This window comes from Phocoena phocoena, chromosome 4 (genome assembly GCF_963924675.1).
Source record: "Phocoena phocoena chromosome 4, mPhoPho1.1, whole genome shotgun sequence".
NCBI classification, from domain to species: domain Eukaryota; kingdom Metazoa; phylum Chordata; class Mammalia; order Artiodactyla; family Phocoenidae; genus Phocoena; species Phocoena phocoena.
The window spans coordinates 13,613,275-13,635,915 of NC_089222.1; the positions used below are offsets into that span (position 1 = coordinate 13,613,275).

Below are 22,641 nucleotides of genomic sequence, written 5' to 3' on the forward strand. Positions count from 1 at the left end.
TAGCCAACCACAAGGTGAACTATAAATACCTGGGATGTTGTGTCTTGCTGCTAAGAGTGATCATCTCTATGTAATTGACAAACCTGTTTCTGATGAAGGGTTTCTCTTTCTTGGAAAACTCAGAGTGAATGTATTTTAAGGAGGAACTGCTGCAAAAAAACAATCCAGCATATTTATTTTTGGTGTGTGTGTGTGTGTGGGGTGCATTCTCCAAGCCTCCGACAACGGTTCGATTATTAGATGGACATTTAAATGCCGTAACAGAGGCCTGGATAGAGCAGAGGGACACCTCCTGAGTCCTGGGTTCTAGCTCTGTGGTTCATTTTCCCCAATGGAAACTTGGAAATGGGAATATGGCTCATTTTCCCCATGAAAATCCTTCATATTAACTGATTTGTGAATTATGGCTTCAGGTATTTGCAGTTTTCCCTGCCATTCCATGTTCTCCCCAAGTGATAATAGCTGTGCATTTTACTGAGCCTAAGTGAACATGAAGCTGCTGAGAAAGGTGCCGGGTGGAGGGGGCTTGGGGCTGACAAGGTGCAGCATATGTGGGTCTGGGCGGTCACTCCTGAGAGGCTAGGGAGAGGGGAGTTACAGGGGTTGGGTCAGAAAGAGAATACCCAAACATGCTTGCTCAGATAGTATCTTCCAGAACATTCTGAGAGCTAGTGTTAGCCAAATGTACCTTGGGAGAACCTGGTTCTATTCATACTTTAGAATGTATTCAGTTCATCACCTGGGTGTTGCTGGGGTCCAAGAGAAATGACGCTGGGAAGAAAGAGGATGCTCTTTAGAGGGGGAGGCAGGCCTGTTTGGGTCAGAGGGTGCTGGGTGTCTGAGGTGCGGAAAAGAAGAGGAAGGAGGAGGAGCAAATCAGAAGGAGTAAAGATAGCAACAAAACCCAGCCTCGCTGTGCTTTATATGGTAGCTGATGTGTCATCCAAAATGAAACCAGTAGCAAAGTTAGAATATCTGAAAATTTGATATCATCCAGGTCTTGGCTGTTCCCCTTCAGGACGGTCTCCCTGGCACAGCCTTGCTGGGAGTTCCCCCATCCAGTCTTACCCCTCCCCTGCTTGAAGGAGAAGCGGGGCAAGAAAAGAAAAAGAACCAGGACATTTGGGTGTTTACTTCTCCTTCATCCAACAGATTTTTAAGAAAATCAGTAAAATGATGAGGTGCGCAGAGCGTGGGTAAGAACAGCTGCTCTGGCAAATATGTCACTGATCTATGCAAAACCCAGGGATTTACAAATATAGCTACACTATGATCCATCAGCTATAATTTAATCATTTTCTTCTTTTTGCCCCATTCAGTTAATAAACTATCTTGTGTGGGAAGCAACTGACTCCTATTGCTTATGCCTATTACTGTTACCTCTGCTGCTGCTCTCGGCACACTGAATTTTCCAAAGAGACTCTCACGATCTTAAAATATTTTTCACTGTAGTGAGGACTGTCCAGTGGAACTTTGTGTGATGATGGTAATACTCTATATTTGTGCTGTCCAATATGGTAGTTGCTAGTCACATACGACCCTTTAGCACCTGATGAAATATGGCTGGTATGGTTGACGAGATGGATGTTAAACTTTATTTAATTTTAATTACTTTAAATGTAAATAACCATGTGTAGCTGGTGGCTACCATATTGAACAGAGCTAGATGATAAGCTATAACTTTCTCTCCTTATGTTAATTTTTAATTATTAATTTTCATGTAATTTTAATCTACTAGAAAAGTTACAGGGCACAGTGAACTCCCATATACACTTCGCCCAGATTTACCAATTGTTATTTTTTCACATTTGCTTTATTATTCTATCCTTTCTATCTATCTATCTATCTATCACCTATCTATCTATCATCTATCTATCTATTTTTTCCTGAACCACTTGAGAGTAAGTTGCAGACATGATGCCCCTTTGTCCTAAATCCTCCTGTGAGTGTTTTCTAAGGCCAAGGACATTTCCTTAACATAACTACAGTACGAAGATCAAAATCAGGAAATTAACATCGATGCAATGATGGTATGTAATCCAATGGTTGTCAGTGTGTGATCCCAGACCAGCAGCATCAGCATCATTTGGGATCTTTACTTAGAGATACAGATTGTTAGCTTCCACCACAGCCACAGCGAATTAGAAATTCTGGGGGTGGGATCTGGCTATCTGTTTTGACAAGCCCACCAGGGAGGCTGAAGCACACTGCAGTTTGAGGACCACACATCTAATCCACAATTCACACTCAAATTGAGCCCATTTGTCCCAGTTATGTCTTTAGAAAGGACATTTCTATAAGAATGTCTTTTTCTCACGCAGGATCCAATCCAGGATCATCTGCATTACTTTTTAAATGCTGGCGGTTTCCAAAGGCTGAGCTGCTCCTCCCACCCCGGGATGTTGCCATGGTGATGGCCGCTGGCCGGGGAGCAGCTGCTGGGCTTCCCTGTTCCACCTGCTGAGCTGTCAGGACGCGCTTCCCTGAGGAATGACGTGTGTGGGTCACTAGTTTTCCTTGTTAACCGAGATATTTCTCATCTTCATGAGCTTAGCTCACACAAACCTGGCATTATCCTCTTCTTATTGAGGTAAAATAATAATATTGGAAATGGCAGATGGCCAGACTTGCACCTCACAGAAAAATGTTATCACCATTGAAATAGCTGGGTTTTTTGATCCCCAAGTTTCCTCTTCTGTAATTTAATTTGGAGCCTTGCAATATTGAAATACACACATATAAATGCATTCACGAGGCTGCTATGTCCACCACCCAACCCTTTGGATGCATCACATCAGATTATGAGTGTAAAAAGCAAATTACCCAATTCTCACAACTTCTTGTCAAGATCTAAGCAAATCTTTGATGGGGAATAGTACCCAGACTACCAAAGTGACAGAATGTTTCAGGTATTGGTGCCTTCCATTCTCCTCCAGCCAGGGAAATGGGGCAACTTGCTGTCCCCTGTCCCTCCTCCACAGTTTCCCACCTCTTCATCTGTGCCCTTTCAGAATGTCCTTCCTCCTGGTCCTATGTTTTCAGTTCCCACCCATCCTCCCAGGCCCGCTGAAATGTCACCCACTCTACAAAGATTCCTATAATCTCCTGGCTGGAAATCACTTCTCACCCAATCCCCGAGTCTCATCGCATTTCAACTCGGTGACACACAGCACATTATACATAGTATGATCCATCTCAGATCAGACTCTCAGCATGTGGGATTGATCTTTTTCTGATTCATTTTTGTATTGCATCATGAACCCATGTAATGAGCCACAAAAAATTAGTACTCAGGAAATTCCTTTTCTTTTGACGAATTCTTTACCACTTGCTTCCAGCTGCCTCTCATCTTATTTCTGTCAAAAGCCGGTGGTAAAATTTTGGATCCTTCTATCTGTCATATATGTTGAAAGCCCTTTGTCAGAAAGCAGGGAAGGTTGGACTTGTCTGTTTGCTGCACTGTGATATTAACATAGCTAAATAAAAATTATATCAATATAGTTGTACTGCTTAACCTTGGCTGCTCACTGGAATCACCTGAAAAGCTTTCAGAACTAATGAGGGCTGAGGCCCTCCTTCAGAAAGTCTGATTTAATTGGCCTGGGGAATGACCCAGGCATTAGGATTTTTGAAAGCTCTCCAGGTGATTCTAATGGGCAGCCAGGGCGGAGAACAGCAAAAAAAGGGAGAATGGCCAGTGTGGAAACAGAAAAATATAGTCATAGAAGAAAACCATGTCAGTGTTTATGGAGCACTCAGCAAAGATGCGGCTCAGCTGAGAACAGGGGAGTCTGGCTGGCTCTGCTGGTGGGTGTGGTTTTCTGCTCAGGCCACCAGCTGGGTGCTGTTATTCATGAAAATTACCTGCCTCGTTCTCCCGGCTCCCTGAGCAACCTTCTATCCTGTTTCTCCTCAAACTTTCATGCCCTGATTTTAGCATTTTTTCAGTGGTAGTTTCCTTGAGCAGTTTTTACTGTGATATTTGCCTAATGGTGATTATGTATTTCCCTCATTCTTTCTACATTTATTAATTAGGGCTCTCCTGTTAGAAGGAGCTATTCCACTGTTCCTTCTCCTCCATTGATGTCTTTATTCAATTATTTATATCAGTATGGACTCAGGGATATTTATTTTATTCTATGGGTTATAGCCCAATGCTGTCATTATTAATTTTCTTTCTCAAATTGGTCCAGCTTCGGCTAGTGGGGCTCCTTCAGATTGGCTCCTGTGTCCTCTAAACATGCCCCCATCCTTTTTGAAGAAGTGGATTCTTATCTATAAACTATATTTTGTAGATGAGGAAATGGGAACCCAGAGAGGTGATTTTCTGGCAATCACATGGCTGGAATGTTGGATTTTATCCAGGACCAGGACCAGGATCACAGGGGTATAGGGAAAGCTGCTCCTGTTTTTCTTTTACTTGGATTTCTCCTATTCGTCCCTTAATATTTAACAGAGTCAGGGCTTCCCTGGTGGCGCAGTGGTTGAGAGTCTGCCTGCCGATGCAGGGGACACGGGTTTGTGCCCCGGTCCGGGAAGATCCCACATGCCGCAGAGTGGCTGGGCCTGTGAGCCATGGCCACTGAGCCTGCGCATCCGGAGCCTGTGCTCCACAACGGGAGAGGCCACAACAGTGAGAGGCCCGCGTAGGGCAAAAAAAAAAAAAAAAAAAAAATATATATATATATATATATTTAATAGAGTCAACCAAATAGTTCATGGTGCCTACCTTCCCAAGCATGAAATTATCTACTTCTACCTGGACATGAATCAATAGAGATTAATTGTTTTATTGTTCATATCAACAATGTTAACCAAACATGTTTCAGATGGTGGCACTAAACTAAACATTGATTTTAACACAGCTACATTAATCAAGCCTGTCTGTGTGAATTATGCAAAATATAAAGCTCACACTTTTGTTTACAAGATGAACAGGTTCTGGGGAACCTGATGTACAGCATGGTGACCATGGTTAACAATACTGCACTTAGACACTTCACATTTGTCCAGAGAGTAGATCTCAAGTGCTCTCAACACACACGTGCGCGCTCACATGCACACACACGCACACAGGAATCATGTGAGATATTGGATGTGTCAATCAACTTGACTGTGGTAAACATCTCACAGTGCACATGTCCACCAGATCATCCTGTTTTATGGGAAACCTGCTCCTTCCCTTGGCTTATTCTCGCTTATGTTCTGTATCTTTATCTATCTCTATATAATACATACATATACATAGACATAAAAACACATGTATATCAATTTGTACACACACATATGTCTTAATGTAATGATAATATAATTAATTATTTTATTTTCTATCAATAGTAGACTAGATAGGGTTTGAAACAGTAGAAAGTGTGTGGACTCTGGCATCACACTGACTTCTGTTCAAATCTTGGTCCATTTCCTTGAACAAGTTATTTCATTTTTCTGACCCCTATCCTAATTTTAAGATAGAGTAAACAACACTTAGTATATTATTAGGTTTTTATAGGTATTTGAAATAATAAAGTTAATTTGTTAACTTTATGAGTTAAAATAAAGTTAAAAAAGGGACTATCAGACCTTTCCTCCTAATAGACTGTCAACAATGGAAGCTGTCTTTATATAGTTCATTATTTCAGTGTGACCTCACTCTCCCCCAGGTTGTTTTCTAGAAGGCGAGCTAATTTTTACCTCTGAGTTTTTGGCTTGCAGCCTTTAGTGTGAGGATTCATGCCAGAAGGAGGAAACATGGAAAATTTTAAACACTAATGGGTCCAATAGCAACATTCAAGCAAATACTTTCTAAGGATCTGTTTGTAATATAAAAAGAACATTTTAAATCTCCTCTTATGTTTCTCATTTATGCAAATTGTTTAAATAAACCAAGTAACTGGGTTGAGTTTTATAATGTTGAAATTCTAGTGAGTCTCTGTAGACTCTTGCAAGTGAATTTGGCAATGACATGCACCACCAGGCTTATTGGTTCTCAGAGGGTCCTTACAACTTCATGCTGGATGTCTTGGGTCTACCGTTAGAGACAAACCCTTTGTTGTCCTTCAAAGCCACTGCTGAAGCTCTGTCTGAGGCCACGAATGAGAGACACTCCTGGTATATTGATCTTTGTGGCATTGATTAGTGACCTTCTGTCTTAGTCCGTTCAGGCTGCTATAACAAAATACCGTAGACTGTGTGCCTTATAAACAACATACATTTCTTTCTCACAGTTCTGGAGGCTGGGAAGTCTAAGATCAAGGTTCTGGCAGATTCAGTGTCTGGTGAGAACCCAATTCCTGGTTTGTAGATGGCCGTCTTCTTGCTGTGTCCTCACATGGCAGAAGCTGGGAGGGAACTCTCTGGGGTCTCTTTCATAAAGGCACTAATCCTATTCATGAGGGCTCTACCCTCATGATCTATTCACCTCCCAAAGGCCTCACCTCTTAATACCATCACACTGTGGGGTTAGGATTTCAACATATACATTTTTGGGGACACGAACATTGTCTATAGCATTATCCTTCCGAGTGTGAGTTCCAGGTGTCCACACATCAGGGCTGTCTTCAGTGGTCTGCATTGCTGGGATTGCTGCTGATTAAGGGAACTAGAGATATCTTCAGAGAGGTGCCTCCCATCAGAGCCCTCCGGTTTTCCTGGGCAGCTCCTGCCTGGCTATGTAGGCCTCCCTGAATTCACTGTGCCAGTTCTATGGGTCTAGACTTTATTCAGCTCAAGAAGATGGTAAATAGTATGTATCTTGTGTTTTTATACACCTAAACTGATCTGTTCGTGATCTTTGTAAGTACCATAAGTAAAATCATTTGACTTGTTCCATTTACTTTCTTTTTTTAAACTATGAAATATTTTAAGTTTTCACAAAAAAAAGTTTAAAAATAAGGCCACTGATTTTTATTTAAAGTTGTTGATGTAAAAATTGAAAAACAAAACTAGTTTCATTTAAGAGAAATGTATGAATGCACTAATGTCAAGCAATTCATAAGCCCAGTAGAACTTCTGGCATTTGGAGTGTGGCTTTAGCTATGATATATGACTTTCTATAAATATGTGATCAAAAATAGAATCAGAATAAAACACTCCAAATAGTTTATTTTAAAAAAACAGTCCAGTGATTTATAGGTGAAAGCGTTATTTCATGTCACTTCTTAAAAAAAAATAAATTCTACCACTTTATTCTTATTTATGTACATTTACCTCAGCAGGAAGAAAACTTACTCTAAAAGAATTTGAAAGAAAATTAGCAACTAAACCCAAGTGTGCTCAGTTATATTTTCAAGACATACATGTCACAATACTACATGGCATTCTTTAGTAACTATTTAAAAACTGGATCTTCTTATTTTGCTTTTAAGAGCATAACGTGGTTTGACATTTTCCCCACTTTTTATGAACTCCATTTACAAATTTAAAAATATATTATAAAATAATTTTTATTCAACCCAGACTTTCTCAAATACATCTTTTGCCTTTGGAAGTTTTCAAACTATTGGACAAAATGTTCCCATTAATAGGTGAGATAGTAAATATTTGGCCCATTTGTGTTATTATCTAGCAGCACTTTTTTAAAGTGCAGTTTATGGCCTGTCCCAGAGTCACTTATGATGCTTGTTAAAAAATACAAATTCCGGGCTTCCCTGGTGGCACAGTGGTTAAGAATCCGCCTGCCAATTCAGGGGACATGGGTTCGAGCCCTGGTCCAGAAAGATCCCACATGCTGTGGAGCAACTAAGCCCGTGTGCCACAACTACTGAGCCTGTATGCCACAACTACTGAAGCCCGCATGCCTAGAGCCTGTGCTCTGCAACAAGAGAAGCCACTGCAATGAGAAGCCCACGCATCACAAGGAAGAGTAGCCCCCGCTCGCGGAAACTAGAGAACACCCGTGCGCAGTAACGAAGACCCAATGCAGCCAAAAAAGAAAATAAATAAATAAATAAATTTATTTTAAAAATACAGATTCCTTGGTCCTCTCCTAATTTACTGAATCAGAGTCTCTGTTGATACAGCCCAGGAATATGCATTTTAAACAAGCAACTTGAATGTGCCTGATACATGCAAAATTTTGAGGTCCACTGGAAGGATGTCTCAGAACCTTAGTTAAAGGAGATGAAGAGTGTGAGGGAACTGTATCTGAAGATGTCGGCCCAGAGAATTAATCAGGGGAAGCACTTTCATTTTAAAATGAAGAAGTAGGGAGAACAATTTTTCAAGCTCCTTCCAGCCCTGAAATCCTGAGATTGTTTTGCCCTTTGTGTATGCTCTGAACATTGCAGTCTCACTGTATTCAGGCTCTGAGAAGGCTCTCCTCTGTCTTTTATTTTATTTAATTAATTAATTTATTTATTTATTTTAAATACAAAGAACTCTTGCAAACACTTCATTCAGATTCACTGGATAACATTTTCTGATGCCAGGCTCCACTCCTCATTGAATTTCAAGGCTCACAGTGTGAATAATACTGAAAGAGTTCAGCCCAGTCTCCCTCTCCTAGTAGATGAAGGAACAGAGGGCCAGAAAGTATACTCAACTTAACTCAAGGGGGTTGTTAACATTTCACTTCATTTGTTTTATTCTCTCCCCACCTCTTTCCCCACCTAAGTATTTAAAAGTTACATAATCATGCATCTTACCCCTAAATACTTCAGTGGCTATTCCTAAGAACAAGAGCATTCTCTTCATAACTTTGATTCAATTTTCAAATTAAGAAAATTTAACATTGATACAATACTATTTTCTAATAAAGTTTCCATATTCAAAGTTTGCCAATAGTGCCAGTTGTGTCCTTTGTGGCAACGGTGAGTACAGTTCACAGACAGAACGTACACTAATGAGTAACAGAGCAAGTGGGTTAAGTGGTGTCTGTTTTTTTTCTTTTCTTTTCTTTTCTTTTTTTTGCAGTATGCCGGCCTCTCACTTCTGTGGCCTCTCCCGTTGCGGAACACAGGCTCCGGACGCGCAGGCTCAGCGGCCATGGCTCACGGGCCCAGCCGCTCCGCGGCATGTGGGATCCTCCCAGACGGGGCACGAAACCGTGTCCCCTGCATCGGCAGGTGGACTCTCAACCACTGCGCCACCAGGGAAGCCCAAGTGGAGTCTGGTTTTTAAGATAGACTCTACTGTAGTTTAATTTTTGTTAAAAAATATGTAATAAAATGGAATGTCCCCTATGCTTTCCTCATGGAATGTTAGATCTAACATTATAAGATGGACTCAGGGATGCTTTGTTCATCTCCTAACTTCCTTTTTTTTTTTTCTTTATTGGAGTATAATTCCTTTACAATGGTGAGTTAGTTTCTGCTTTATAACAAAGTGAATCAGTTATACATATACATATGTTCCCATATCTCTTCCCTCTTGCATCTCCCTCCCTCCTACGCTCCCTAACCCGTCCCTCCGGGCGGTCACAAAGCAACGAGCTGATCTCCGTGTGCTATGCGGCTGCTTCCTACTAGCTATCTACCTTACGTTTGGTAGTGTATATATGTAAATGCCACTCTCTTGCTTTGTCACAGTTACCCTTCCCCATCCCCATATCCTCAAGTCCATTCTCTAGTAGGTCTGTGTCTTTATTCCTGTCTTATGCCTAGGTTTTTCAAGACATTTTTTTCCTTAAATTCCATATATATGTGTTAGCATACGGCATTAGTCTATCTCTTTCTGACTTACTTCACTCTGTATAACAGACTCTAGGTCTATCCACCTCATTACAAAGAGCTCAATTTCGTTTCTTTTTATGGCTGAGTAATATTCCATTGTATATATGTGCCACATCTTCTTTATCCATTCATCCGATGATGGACACTTAGGCTGCTTCCATGTCCTGGCTATTGTAAATAGAGCTGCAATGAACATTTTGGTACATGACTCTTTTTGAATTATGTTTTTCTCAGGGTATATGCCCAGTAGTGGGATTGCTGGATCATATGGTAGTTCTATCTGTAGTTTTTTAAGGAACCTCCATACTCTTCTCCATAGTGGGTGAACCAATTCATATTCCCACCAGCAGTGCAAGAGTGTTCCCTTTTCTCCACACCCTCTCCAGCATTTATTGTTTCTAGATTTTTTGATGATGGTCATTCTGACCGGTGTGAGATGATATCTCATTGTGGTTTTGATTTGCTTTTCTCTAATGATTAGTGATGTTGAGCATTCTTTCATGTGTTTGTTGGCAGTCTGTATATCTTCTTCGGAGAAATGTCTATTTAGGTCTCCTGCCCATTTTTGGATTGGGTTGTTTGTTTTTTTGTTATTGAGCTGCATGAGCTGCTTATAAATTTTGGAGATTAATCCTTTGTCAGTTGCTTCATTTGCAAATATTTTCTCCCATTCTGAGGGCTGTCTTTTGGTCTTGTTTATGGTTTCCTTTGCTGTGTAAAAGCTTTGAAGTTTCATTAGGTCCCATTTGTTTATTTTTGTTTTTATTTCCATTTTTCTAGGAGTTGGGTCAAAAAGGATCTTGCTGTGATTTATGTCATAGAGTGTTCTGCCTATGTTTTCCTCTAAGAGTTTGATAGTTTCTGGCCTTACATTTAGGTCTTTAATCCATTTTGGGGTTATTTCTGTGTATGGTGTTAGGGAGTGATCTAACCTCATACTTTTACATGTACCTGTCCAGTTTTCCCAGCACCACTTATTAAAGAGGCCATCTTTTCTCCACTGTACATTCCTGCCTCCTTTATCAAAGATAAGGTGACCCTATGTGCGTGGGTTTATCTCTGGGATTTCTATCCTGTTCCATGATCACTCTTTCTGTTTTTGTGCCAGTACCATACTGTCTTGATTATTGTAGCTTTGTAGTATAGTCTGAAGTCAGGGAGCCTGATTCCTCCAGCTCCGTTTTTTGTTCTCAAGATTGCTTTGGCTATTTGGGGTCTTTTGTGTTCCCATACAAACTGTGAAATTTTTGTTCTAGTTCTGTGAAAAATGCCAGTGGTAATTTGATAAGGATTGCATTGAATCTGTAGATGGCTTTGGGTAGTAGAGTCATTTTCACAATGTTGATTCTTCCAATCCAAAACATGGTATATCTCTCCATCTATTTGTATCATCTTTAATTTCTTTCATCATTGTCTTATAATTTTCTGCATACAGGTCTTTTGTCTCCTTAGGTAGGTTTTTTCCTAGATATTTTATTCTTTTTATTGCAATGGTAAATGGGAGTGTTTTCTTGATTTCAATTTCAGATTTTTCATCATTAGTATATAGGAATGCCAGAGATTTCTGTGCATTCATTTTGTGTCCTGCTACTTTACCAAATTCATTGATTAGCTCTAGTAGTTTACTGGTAGCATATTTAGGATTCTCTATGTATAGTATCATGTCATCTGCAAAGAGTGACAGCTTTACTTCTTCTTTTCTGATTTGGATTCCTTTTATTTCCTTTTCTTCTCTGATTGCTGTGGCTAAAACCTCCAGAACTATGTTGAATAAGAGTGGTGAGAGTGGGCAACCTTGTCGTGTTCCTGATCTTAGTGGAAATGATTTCAGTTTTTCACCATTGAGGATGTTGTTGGCTGTGGCTTTGTAATATATGGCCTTTATTATGTTGAGGAAAGTTCCCTCTATGCCTACTTTCTGCAGGATTTTTATCATAAATGGGTGTTGACTTTTGTCGAAAGCTTCCTCTGCATCTATTGAGATGATCACATTGTTTTTCTCCTTCAATTTGTTAACATGGTGTATCACATTGATTCATTTGCATATATTGAAGAATCCTTGCATTCCTGGGATAAACCCCACTTGATCATGCTGTATGATCCTTTTAATGTGCTGTTGGATTCTGTTTGCTAGTATTTTGTTGAGGATTTTTGCATCTATGTTCATGAGTGATATTGGCCTGAGTTTTCTTTCTTTGTGACATATTGTCTGGTTTTGGTATCAAGGTGATGGTGGCCTCGTAGAATGAGTTTGGGAGTGTTCCTCCCTCTGCTATATGTTGGAAGAGTTTGAGAAGGATAGGTGTTAGCTCTTCTCTAAATGTTTGATAGAATTCGCCTGTGAAGCCATCTGGTCCTGGGCTTTTGTTTGTTGGAAGATTTTAAATCACAGTTTCAATTTCAGTGCTTGTGATTGGCCTGTTCATGTTTTCTATTTCTTCCTGATTCAGTCTTGGCAGGTTGTGCATTTCTAAGAATTTGTCCATTTCTTCCAGGTTGTCCATTTTATTGGCATAGAGTTGCTTGTAGTAATGTTTCATGATCTTTTGTATTTCTGCAGTGTCAGTTGTTACTTCTCCTTTTTCATTTCTAATTCTATTGATTTGAGTCTTCTCCCTTTTCTTCTTGATGAGTCTGACTAATGGTTTATCAATTTTGTTTATCTTCTCAAAGAACCAGCTTTTAGTTTTATTGATCTTTGCTATTGTTTCCTTCATTTCTTTTTCATTTATTTCTGATCTGATGTTTATGATTTCTTTCCTTCTGCTAACTTTGGGGTTTTTTTGTTCTTGTTTCTCTAATTGCTTTAGGTGCAAGGTTAGGTTGTTTATTCGAGATGTTTCCTGTTTCTTAAGGTAGGATTGTATTGCTATAAACTTCCCTCTTAGAACTGCTTTTGCTGCATCCCATAGGTTTTGGGTCATCGTGTCTCCATCGTCATTTGTTCCTAGGTATTTTTTAATTTCCTTTTTGATTTCTTCAGTGATCACTTCATTATTAAGTAGTGTATTGTTTAGCCTCCGTGTGTTTGTATTTTTTCCTGTAAGTGATATCTAGTCTCATAGCATTGTGGTCAGAAAACATACTTGATACAATTTCAGTTTTCTTAAATTTACCAAGGCTTGATTTGTGACCCAAGATATGATCTATCCTGGAGAATGTTCCATGAGCACTTGAGAAAAATGTGTATTCTGTTGTTTTGGGATGGAATGTCCTATAAATATCAATTAAGTCCATCTTGTTTAATGTATCATTTAAAGCTTGTGTTTCCTTATTGATTTTCATTTTGGATGATCTGTCCATGGGTGAAAGTGGGGTGTTAAAGTCCCCTACTATGATTGTGTTACTGTCGATTTCCCCTTTTATGGCTGTTAGTATTTGCCATATGTATTGAGGTGCTCCTATGTAGGGTGCATAAATATTTACAATTGTTATATCTTCTTCTTGGATTGATCCCTTGATCATTAGGTAGTGTCCTTCTTTGTCTCTTCTAATAGTCTTTATTTTAAAGTCTATTTTGTCTGATATGAGAATTGCTACTCCAGCTTTCTTTTGGTTTCCAATTGCATGGAATATCTTTTTCCACCCCCTTACTTTCAGTCTGTATGTGTCTCTAGGTCTGAAGTGGGTCTCTTGTAGACAGCATATATACGGGTCTTGTTTTTGTATCCATTCAGCCAATCTGTGTCTTTTGGTGGCAGCATTTAGTCCATTTACATTTAAGGTAATTATCGATATGTTTGTTCCGATTCCCATTTTCTTAATTTTTTTGGGTACGTTATTGTAGGTCTTTTCCTTCTCTTTTGTTTCTTGTCTAGAGAAGTTCCTTTAGCATTTGTTGTAAAGCTGGCTTGGTGGTGCTGAACCTTCTCAACTTTTGCTTGTCTGTAAAGGTTTTAATTTCTCCATCAAATCTGAATGAGATCCTTGCTGGGTAGAGTAATCTTGGTTGCAGGTTTTTCTCCATCATCACTTTAAATATGTCCTGCCAGTCCCTTCTGGCTCGCAGAGTTTCTGCTGAAAGATCAGCTGTTAACCTTATGGGGATTCCCTTGTGTGTTATTTTTCCCTTGCTGCTTTTAATATGTTTTCTTTGTATGTAACATTTGACAGTTTGATGAATATGTGTCTCAGCGTATTTCTGCTTGGATTTATCTTGTATGGGACTCTTTGTGCTTCCTGGACTTGATTAACTATTTCCTTTTCCAGGTTAGGGAAGTTTTCAACTATAATCTCTTCAAATATTTTCTCAGTCCTTTTCTTTTTCTCTTCTTTTTCTGGAACACCTATAATTCGAATGTTGGTGCATTTAATGTTGTCCCAGGGGTCTCTGAGACTGCCCTCAGTTCTTTTCATTATTTTTTCCTTATTCTGCTCTGCAGTAGTTATTTCCACTATTTTATCTTCCAGGTCACTTACGTTCTTCTGCCTCAGTTTTTCTGCTAATGATCCCAACTAGAGTATTTTATATTTCATTTATTGTGTTGTTCATCGTGTTTGTTTCATCTTTAGTTCTTCTAGGTCCCTGTTAAATATTTCTTGCATTTTGTCTATTCTATTTCCAAGATTTTGGATCATCTTTACTACCATTATTCTGAATTTTTTTTTCAGGTAGACTGCCTATTTCCTCTTCATTTGTTAGGTCTGGTGGGTTTTTATTTTGCTCCTTCATCTGCTGTGTGTTTTTCTGTCTTCTCATTTTGCTTATCTTCCTGTGTTTGGGGTTCCTTTTTGCAGGCTGCAGGTTCATAGTTCCCGTTGTTTTTGGTGTCTTTCCCCAGTGGCTAAAGTTGGTTCAGTGGGTTGTGTAGGCTTCCTGGTGGAGGTGACTAGTGCCTGTGTTCTGGTGGATGAGGGTGGATCTTGTCTTTCTGGTGAGCAGGTCCACGTCTGGTCGTGTGTTTTGGGGTGTCTGTGGCCTTTTTATGATTTTAGGCAGCCTCTCTGCTAATGGGTTGGATTGTGTTCCTGTCTTGCTAGTTGTTTGGCATAGGGTGTCCAGCACTGTAGCTTGCTGGTCGTTGAGTGAATCTGGGTGCTGGTGTTGAGATGGAGATCTCTGGCAGATTTTCGCCATTTGATATTATGTGGAACTAGGAGGTCTCTTGTGGATCAGTGTCCTGAAGTTGGCTCTCCCACCTCAGCGGCACAGCACTGACTCTTGGCTGCAGCACCAGGAGCCTTTCATCCACACGACTCAGCATAAAAGGGAGAAAAAGCAGAAAGAAAGAATTAGTAGAAGTAGAAGGAAAGAAAGAAAGAAAGGAAGCAGGGAGGGAGGGAGGAAGGAAGGAAGGAGGGAAGGAAGGATAAAAAGAGAGAAAGAAAGAAGATAAAGTAAATAAAATAAGGTTATTAAAATTAAAAATAATTATTAAGAAAAAAATTAAACAAAAAACAAGCAAAAAACGGATGGATAGAACCCTATCACAAATGGTGGAAGCAAAGCTATACAGACAGAATCTCACACAGAAGCATACACATGCACACTCACAAAAAGAGGAAAAGGGGAAAAAATCATAAATCTTGCTCTCAAAGTCCACCTTTAGACTCAATTTGGGATGATTCATTGTCTAAAGGAGGGAAGGAAGGAAAGAAAGAAAGAATGAAAGAAAGAAAGAAAGAAAAGTAAAATAAAATAAAGTTATTTAAAAAATAATTATTAAGAAAAAAATTAAAAAAACAAAAAACCTGACACACAGAACCCTAGGACAAATGATGGAAGCAAAGCTATGCAGACAAAATCTCACACAGAAGCATACACATACACACTCATAAAAAGAGGAAAGGGGAAAAAATCATAAATCTTGCTCTCAAATTCCACCTCCTCAATTTAGGATGATTCGTTGTCTATTCATGTATTCCACAGATGCAGGGTACATCAAGTTGATTGTGGAGCTTTAATCCGCTGCTTCTGAGGCTGCTGGGAGAGATTTCCCTTTCTCTTCTTTGTTCTCACAGCTCCCAGGGGCTCAGCTTGGATTTGGCCCCGCCTCTGTGTGTAGGTCGCCAGAGGGCGTCTGTTCTTCACTCAGACAGGACGGGGTTAATGGAGCCGCTGATTCGGGGGCTCTGGCTCACTCAGGCCGCGGGGGAGGGAGGGGTACGGAGTGTCGGGCGTGCCTGTGACGGCAGAGGCCGACGTGACATTGCACCAGCCTGAGGCGCGCCATGCGTTCTCCCAGGGAAGTTGTCCCTGGATCCCAGGACCCTGGCAGTGGCGGGCTGCACCGGCTCTCCAGAAGGGGGCTGTGGATAGTGACCTGTGCTCGCACACAGGCTTCTTGGTGGTGGCAGCAGCAGCCTTAGCGTCTAATGCCTGTCTCTGGGGTCCACACTGTTAGCCGCAGCTCGCGCCCATATCTGGAGCTCCTTTAAGCAGCGCTCTTAATCCCCTCTCCTCGCGCACCAGGAAACAGGGAAGAAAAAGTCTCTTGCCTCTTCAGCAGGTCCAGACTTTCCCCTGGACTCCCTCCCAGCTAGCCGTGGTGCACTAACCCCTTCAGGCTGTGTTCACGCTGCCAGTCCTCTCCCTGCGCTCTGACCGAAGCCCGAGCCTCAGCTCCCAGCGCCCCCCGACCCAGCGGGTGAGCAGACAAGCCTCTCGGGCTGGTGAGTGCCGGTCAGCACCGATCCTCTTTGCGGAAATCTCTCTGCTTTGCCCTCCGCACCCTTGTGGATGCGCTCTTCTCCGCGGCTCCGAAGCTGCCCCTCTCCGCCACCCGCAGTCTCCACCCGCGAAGGGTCTTCCTAGTGTGTGGAAACCTTTCCTCCTTCACAGCTCCCTGCCATGGGTGCAGGTCCCGTCCCTATCCTTTTGTCTCTGTTTATTCTTTTTTCTTTTGCCCTACCCAGGTACGTGGGGAGTTTCTTGCCTTTTGGGAGGTATGAGGTCTTCTGCCAGCGTTCAGTAGATGTTCTGTAGGAGTTGTTCCACGTGTAGACGTGTTTCTGGTGTATCTGTGGGGAGGAAGGTAATCTCCGTGTCTTACTCTTCCGCCATCTTCCCCTCCACCTCTCCTGTGTCTTTTAAACTGGATGTAAGTGCTTCTATTGATGACTTTAAAAACATGGATTAATTTTTAAAATCAAATACTTTTAGGTTTTAAAACATTTTAATGTCAATTAAAGATGGAGTTCAGACACTGTATTTGAGTTGCTCTTCATTTCTTCAAGGTCTCGGTGTTTCAAAGTCAATCTGATGTTGGCTAACTTGGATGGCAGGAGGCAAGACCATTAATCCATCAAATGGCACATTTTGGGTTACAGATTTTTGAAACCTTAGAAGTTAACATCAAGGCTTTTATTGAAACTTTTGAGGGGTGATATTAGTAAAGGAAAGCATTTTCTGTCAGCAGTATAGATTTAGGGCAATATTAATATTGGTTCAAATTAAATTCAATACCATTTTCATTAGAGTTGCCTTAGCAATAAATGTCATCATTAAATATTTCTCGAAGTCAAGGAAACAGAATGAGCCTACAGATATTGTAATAAGAACTTCTTAAACCAAGGTGTGACATTTCATCCAAAACGTTTTTTACTTTTATGATGGGTTGGCAAAAGAAATAAATGCTTTTCATATTGCTGAATTAAAATCAGACTGCTTCACAAAAAATTGTTGCTTTTATATGAAATTTGTTGTGTCTTAATTTGTGAGTGACTTGACTAACTTAATTAAATCCTACAAAAATCTACAGAGTGTTTATTAAAGAACAAAGTAAATACAAAACAAATAGTTTTTCTTGCAGAATGAAAACTGCAGGGGGAGTAACTTGAGAAGGATAAGACCCAGCTCTCCAATTAATTTGATCTTTTGGCATTCTGTCCTCTTGTCAATAGAACATGTCCCTTGCTTAACTCTAAGAACTAGTACATTTCTTTTTCTTATGGTTCTACCTGAGAAGGGGATGTTTTTGTACCCTCTTTTGACATTTCACTTTGAGGCCTAGTATTGAAGTCCCTGTTCCTTTTTTTCCCCCAATAGTCTCAGTATATATTTCTTTAGTCACAGGAAATGTGCACACACTTAACATCAATGCAGGAAACAGATAAGCAACCTCTACTCACTACTTGAGGGGGGAGCATAAGGAGGTGATAGTCAGACTAACAATGAATGTCACCCAGGGAGTGTGCCCGTCTATGGCAAGACGACTCACAGGGAACGTAATTCTGCTCACTCACAAGGAAAACAATACCGAAGCTGATACAAATGCAGGTAGGAATTTGTATTTCTTTAACTAATATAGTTTTAAAATGACCGTAGGAAATGAAAAGCAGCATCTAGGTTTGGAGACAAATTCCTGAAAGAAATGTTATTTGAATGTACAGACAAATTTCTCCAGATTTCAGTATTATTGAGGCAGACAATTATGTCACAAAGGCCATTTTCATAGGGGTGACTGTACTTATGTATGACCTTCCTGAAGTAGAAAACATTGGGTTCAAGCTGTCAGCTTCATTGATATTTCTTTAAGACAAGCTTTTCTTCTTTTTCTTTTTCTTTTCATTTCTTTCTTCCCTCCCTCTTCCTTCCTTCCTCCCTCCCTTCTGGCCTTCCTTCCTTCCTTCCAACCTTCCTTCCTTCCAACCTTCCTTCCTCCCTCCCTCTCTACCTCCTTCCCCCTTTCCTTTTTACCTTCCTTCCTTCTTTTTCTCCCTCCTTCCTGCTTTCTTGGCTTCCTTCCTGTCACTTCTTATCTCAAGCTATTCAGGAAGGGGATGACAACGTGTAGATAATTATCTTTTTGCCACTGAAGTTCTTTTATCATATTCTGAGAATGTAAATGGGATATTGAAAAGAGATCTTGTTTTTTTATTAAACTTTTTTTTCTTTTTTGTGTGAGAGTCCTCTTGGGTAGAAAAGGAAATCTGAGTTTGGAAAAATACACACATTTACAGCTCATCTTTCATCTGAAGAACTTTTCAATGTCTACTTCATAGGATGCTATAATAATCTGATGTCAAAATACGTTCTGTGCAACTTCTAGAAACATTATGACACTACAACTTGTATGATCCAACAGAATTTTGATAAAATCTAGGATTAAAAAGAGGCTATAAAGTCAGGTTTGGAGAATGAGAAGGGAATGCAGGTCTTTTTGACAAGGAGTCAAATATTCCATTCATTCCTTAAACTTTGATTGCCTTGGCCCAGAAAATCCAGCCAGATATCGAGTTTGAGTGCGGGTGCGAGTTGTTTAATTAAGCCACTTTTGACTCGTCATGCCCTGTGTAGAAGGAGAGAAAATGCTAGGCAAATATTTGTACATTGCACTGAAGGGAAATATAAATGCATTACATATGAGTTAGTCAGTTTAACTGATGTTGTTCAATTAGAAGTTATTTTTCTTTGATTGTTTTATTGCCGATGAATGCTTTTCCTTTGCATTCTAAAGATGATGACTCTGTCAGGAATAGTCTGAGTAGCTTAATGTTTGGCTCTGTTGCTCCTTATGGATGGAGCAAGTACTTCTTCTCTTTGTGGGCCTGTGTTGTTGGCATCCTCCAAAGACCAAACACAGTCGCATTTAACCCATCCTTTTCTTCAGTGGAAAGCTTTTTGAATTGTCTCTAATTTTTCAGTGTTTTAAGGTAAAAGGGATAAGGTATAGCAGTTCTTTAAGAGGATTTAACATTTTGTGTCTTCATTTCTATGGTAGTTTACATACATTAATATCAGCATGATCAGAAAGAGTCTTGTATGAGACACTGCCAGGCAATTTTAGGTGTTTGTCATTTGTGATCTGGATTAGTTTTTGGCACCAAGTGTTATTCCTTAACTGAACAGCAGTGAGTAGTAGGACAGAGACTGCTAATGCTTAAATGATGTGTGTGGGCCCCGCAGCAATCAGCAGGTGCTGTATTCCGGAGAGCTGCTGTAGTTAAATAGAGAAGAGGAGAGATAGGCCATCTCCAGGACGCAAGAGTCAGGGCTTGACAAACTGAAAAGAATCGATACTCCAGCACCAGCACCATATGCACAATGTAAGCACCAAAACATCACCACTTGATACTAAGTTAACTTCACTAATTTGAATTTTATTGGCTTTGTGTTTTTAATTTGTATACATGTTAGAGTTCTATAGTTATATAAAACTCTAAGCATAAGGAGAATTATTCCTAGTTTTATGCAAGTACCTATAAATATGTAATATAATATAATAAAGACAATTTTTAGGTAGAATTTAGGTAATGTAATAAAAGTTAAGGCCCTTTAGAAGGATTTTGTTCTTGCGTGGTGCCAAGGATAAACACAGCCGGACAATAGTTAAAGCACTGAAAACAGAGTTTCCTCAGTAACCACTGACAGGAGGGGAAAGAGCTGAGCTCCACTGTGCTGTGTGTAAAGTAATTGGGCGAATTTAAAATAAAAGAAAAAAGTGTTTAAAAAATCCTTCAAAGAGAGGATTTAAATTTGTTTTGAATCCTTCAGCATTCTAAGAAAGTCATTAAATAGGGCTAAATGTTTCGGTATTTGTGGATCTGTGGATCTGAAATACCACCCTTTGTGATTCAGGTAACAAATGATGATGCTTCTTTCATTATGTTATTATTATTTTTTTAAATTATTTTTTATTATTTTTTTTCGGCACGCAGGCCTCCCACCAATGCGGCCCCTCCCGCCGCAGAGCACAGGCTCCAGACGCGCAGGCTCAGCGGCCATAGCCCATGGGCCCAGCTGCTCCGCAGCATGCAGGATCCCCCCGGACCAGGGCATGAACCCACGTCCCCTGCATTGGCAGGCGGACTCCCAACCACTGCACCACCAGGGAAGACCCTGTTATTATTTTTTAAATAAATGTATTTATTTATTTTGGCTGCGTTGGGTCTTTCCAAGCGGTCTTTCTCTAGTTTGTGGCGAGTGGGGGCTCCTCTTCGTTGCGGTGTGGGGGCTTCTCATTGCAGTGGCTTCTCATTGTGGAGCACAGGCTCTAGGCACACAGGCTTCAGTAGTTGTGGCAGGCGTGCTTCAGTAGTTGTGGCACGTGGGCTCAGTAGTTGTGGCTCACGGGCTCTAGAGCGCAGGTTCAGTAGTTGTGGTACACAGGCTTAGTTGCTCCGTGGCATGTGGGATCTTCCTGGACCAGGGCTTGAACCTGTGTCCCCTGCATTGGCAGGCAGGTTCTTCACCCCTGCGCCACCAGGGAAGTCTCTCATTATGTTACTGTAATCAATTATTGTAAAGTTTTTCTCTATAGATGGAGAAATTTCAATTTTATATTTAAGTTCATTCATTCATTTATTAAATAGCGTTAAGTTAAAATAAAGCCTAACCTCGAAGAGCTGTTAGTAAGCTAGCAGAGATAAAACATGTCCCCCAATAACTGTAAACCGTATAGCATGATGGACATACAGAGTTCATGGTCTCTACTGCGTGTGACTTATGGCCTTGGGCGATCTGCTTAAACTTTCTGAGCCTTTGTTTCCTCATCTATAAAATAGGGATCATAATGGGACTCTCCTTGCTTACTTTATAGAGCTGTGGGGAATATGCTTTAAGATATTACACACTTAGAAAGTTTGCAAACTGTCAAGCCCTGTGTAAGTGTTATCGTTTGTGGTTGTAATTCAATATGGAATGAGGACCTAGCCATCAGAAAGGGTTAAAAATCTCTGACAATAAGCAGTATTGGCAAGGAGGTGGAGCTATTGGAATTCTCTTACATTGCTGTTAGGGTGTGAATTAGTATAACCACTTGGGAAAAATGTTTGGTAGTATTGATACCTCCAAATACAAACATTTAAATACCTTATGACCCAGTAATTCTATTTGTGAGGTGAAATATGAGTACCTGTATCCAACAAAAGACATGTACAAAAATGACCATAGAAGCCTTATTTGTAATAGCCAAAACACAGAAAAGTGTCTATTTACAGTACAATTGTTAAATAAATTATGGTATAGTCTTACAATGGGGTACTCTGCAATAAAAATTAACGCATGATTGGGCTTCCCTGGTGGCGCAGTGGTTGAGAGTCCGCCTGCCGATGCAGGGGACACAGGTTCGTGCGCCGGTCAGGGAAGATCCCACATGCCATGGAGCAGCTGGGCCCGTGAGCCATGGCCGCTGAGCCTGCGCGTCTGGAGCCTGTGCTCTGCAACAGGAGAGGCCACAGCAGTGAGAGGCCCGCGTGCCGAAAAAAAAAAACAACCCACATGATTGATATGCACAATCTGATGAATCTCAGAGATGTGATGTTGGATGAGAGAAAACAGACACAAAAGAGTGGGTACTATATGGCTCCATTTGTATGACGTTCAAAAACAGGCAAAACCAATGTCGGGTGAATCAGAATAGAGGTTACGTTTGGAAGGGAATTTCAACTGGAAGGGGAACAAAGAAACCTCCTGGGATGCTGGAAATGTTCTACATCTTGATCTGGGTGGAGGATTACAAGTGTGATGTGTATGTAAAAGTTCATCAAGCCTAAGATTTATATACTTTAATGTAAATTATACTCTTAATTTAAAACAGGTGATAAGAGTGCCAAGAAAAGTACAATTGAAGTGCTATAGGACAGCAGTCCCCAACCTTTTTGGTACCAGGGACCGGTTTTGTGGAAGACAGTTTTTCCACGGACCAGGGGTGTGTGGGGGTGTGTGGGGATGGTTCAGGCTGTAATGTGAGCGATGGGGAGTGGCAGATGAAGCTTCGCTCGCTAGCCTGCCGCTCACCTCCTGCTGTGCGGCCCAGTTCCTAACAGGCCACAGGCTGGTACTGGTCCGCAGCCCGGGGATTGGGGAATCCCTGCTATAGGAGCTCAGAAGAGGGAATAATGCTTTTACTTGGGAGAATCAATGAAGGCTTCTTGGAAGGAGTGATATTTGAACCATGGTGCATTTTGAATATGGTAGAAGATGGGTCAGAACTTTCCAGGCTTAGGGAACAGAGTGAGCAAAGTCACAGAGCTGGGAAACATGGTACTTTTAGGGTGAATGATGAATGGTCCCATCAGAAAGGCTCTTGGAGTA

General features: G+C 40.7%; 1 protein-coding gene across 1 annotated transcript in view; it reads left to right on the forward strand.

Moving 5' to 3' along the window:
- The window catches only part of NEK11 (NIMA related kinase 11), a 106,751-nt gene that overhangs the window by 39,609 nt on the left and 44,501 nt on the right, over positions 1–22,641 (forward strand). The window contains 5 exon segments of the mRNA XM_065876696.1: positions 3,432–3,449; positions 4,366–4,398; positions 5,576–5,595; positions 6,097–6,132; positions 8,753–8,766. Of these exon segments, the coding sequence (XP_065732768.1) occupies positions 3,432–3,449; positions 4,366–4,398; positions 5,576–5,595; positions 6,097–6,132; positions 8,753–8,766 (121 nt within the window).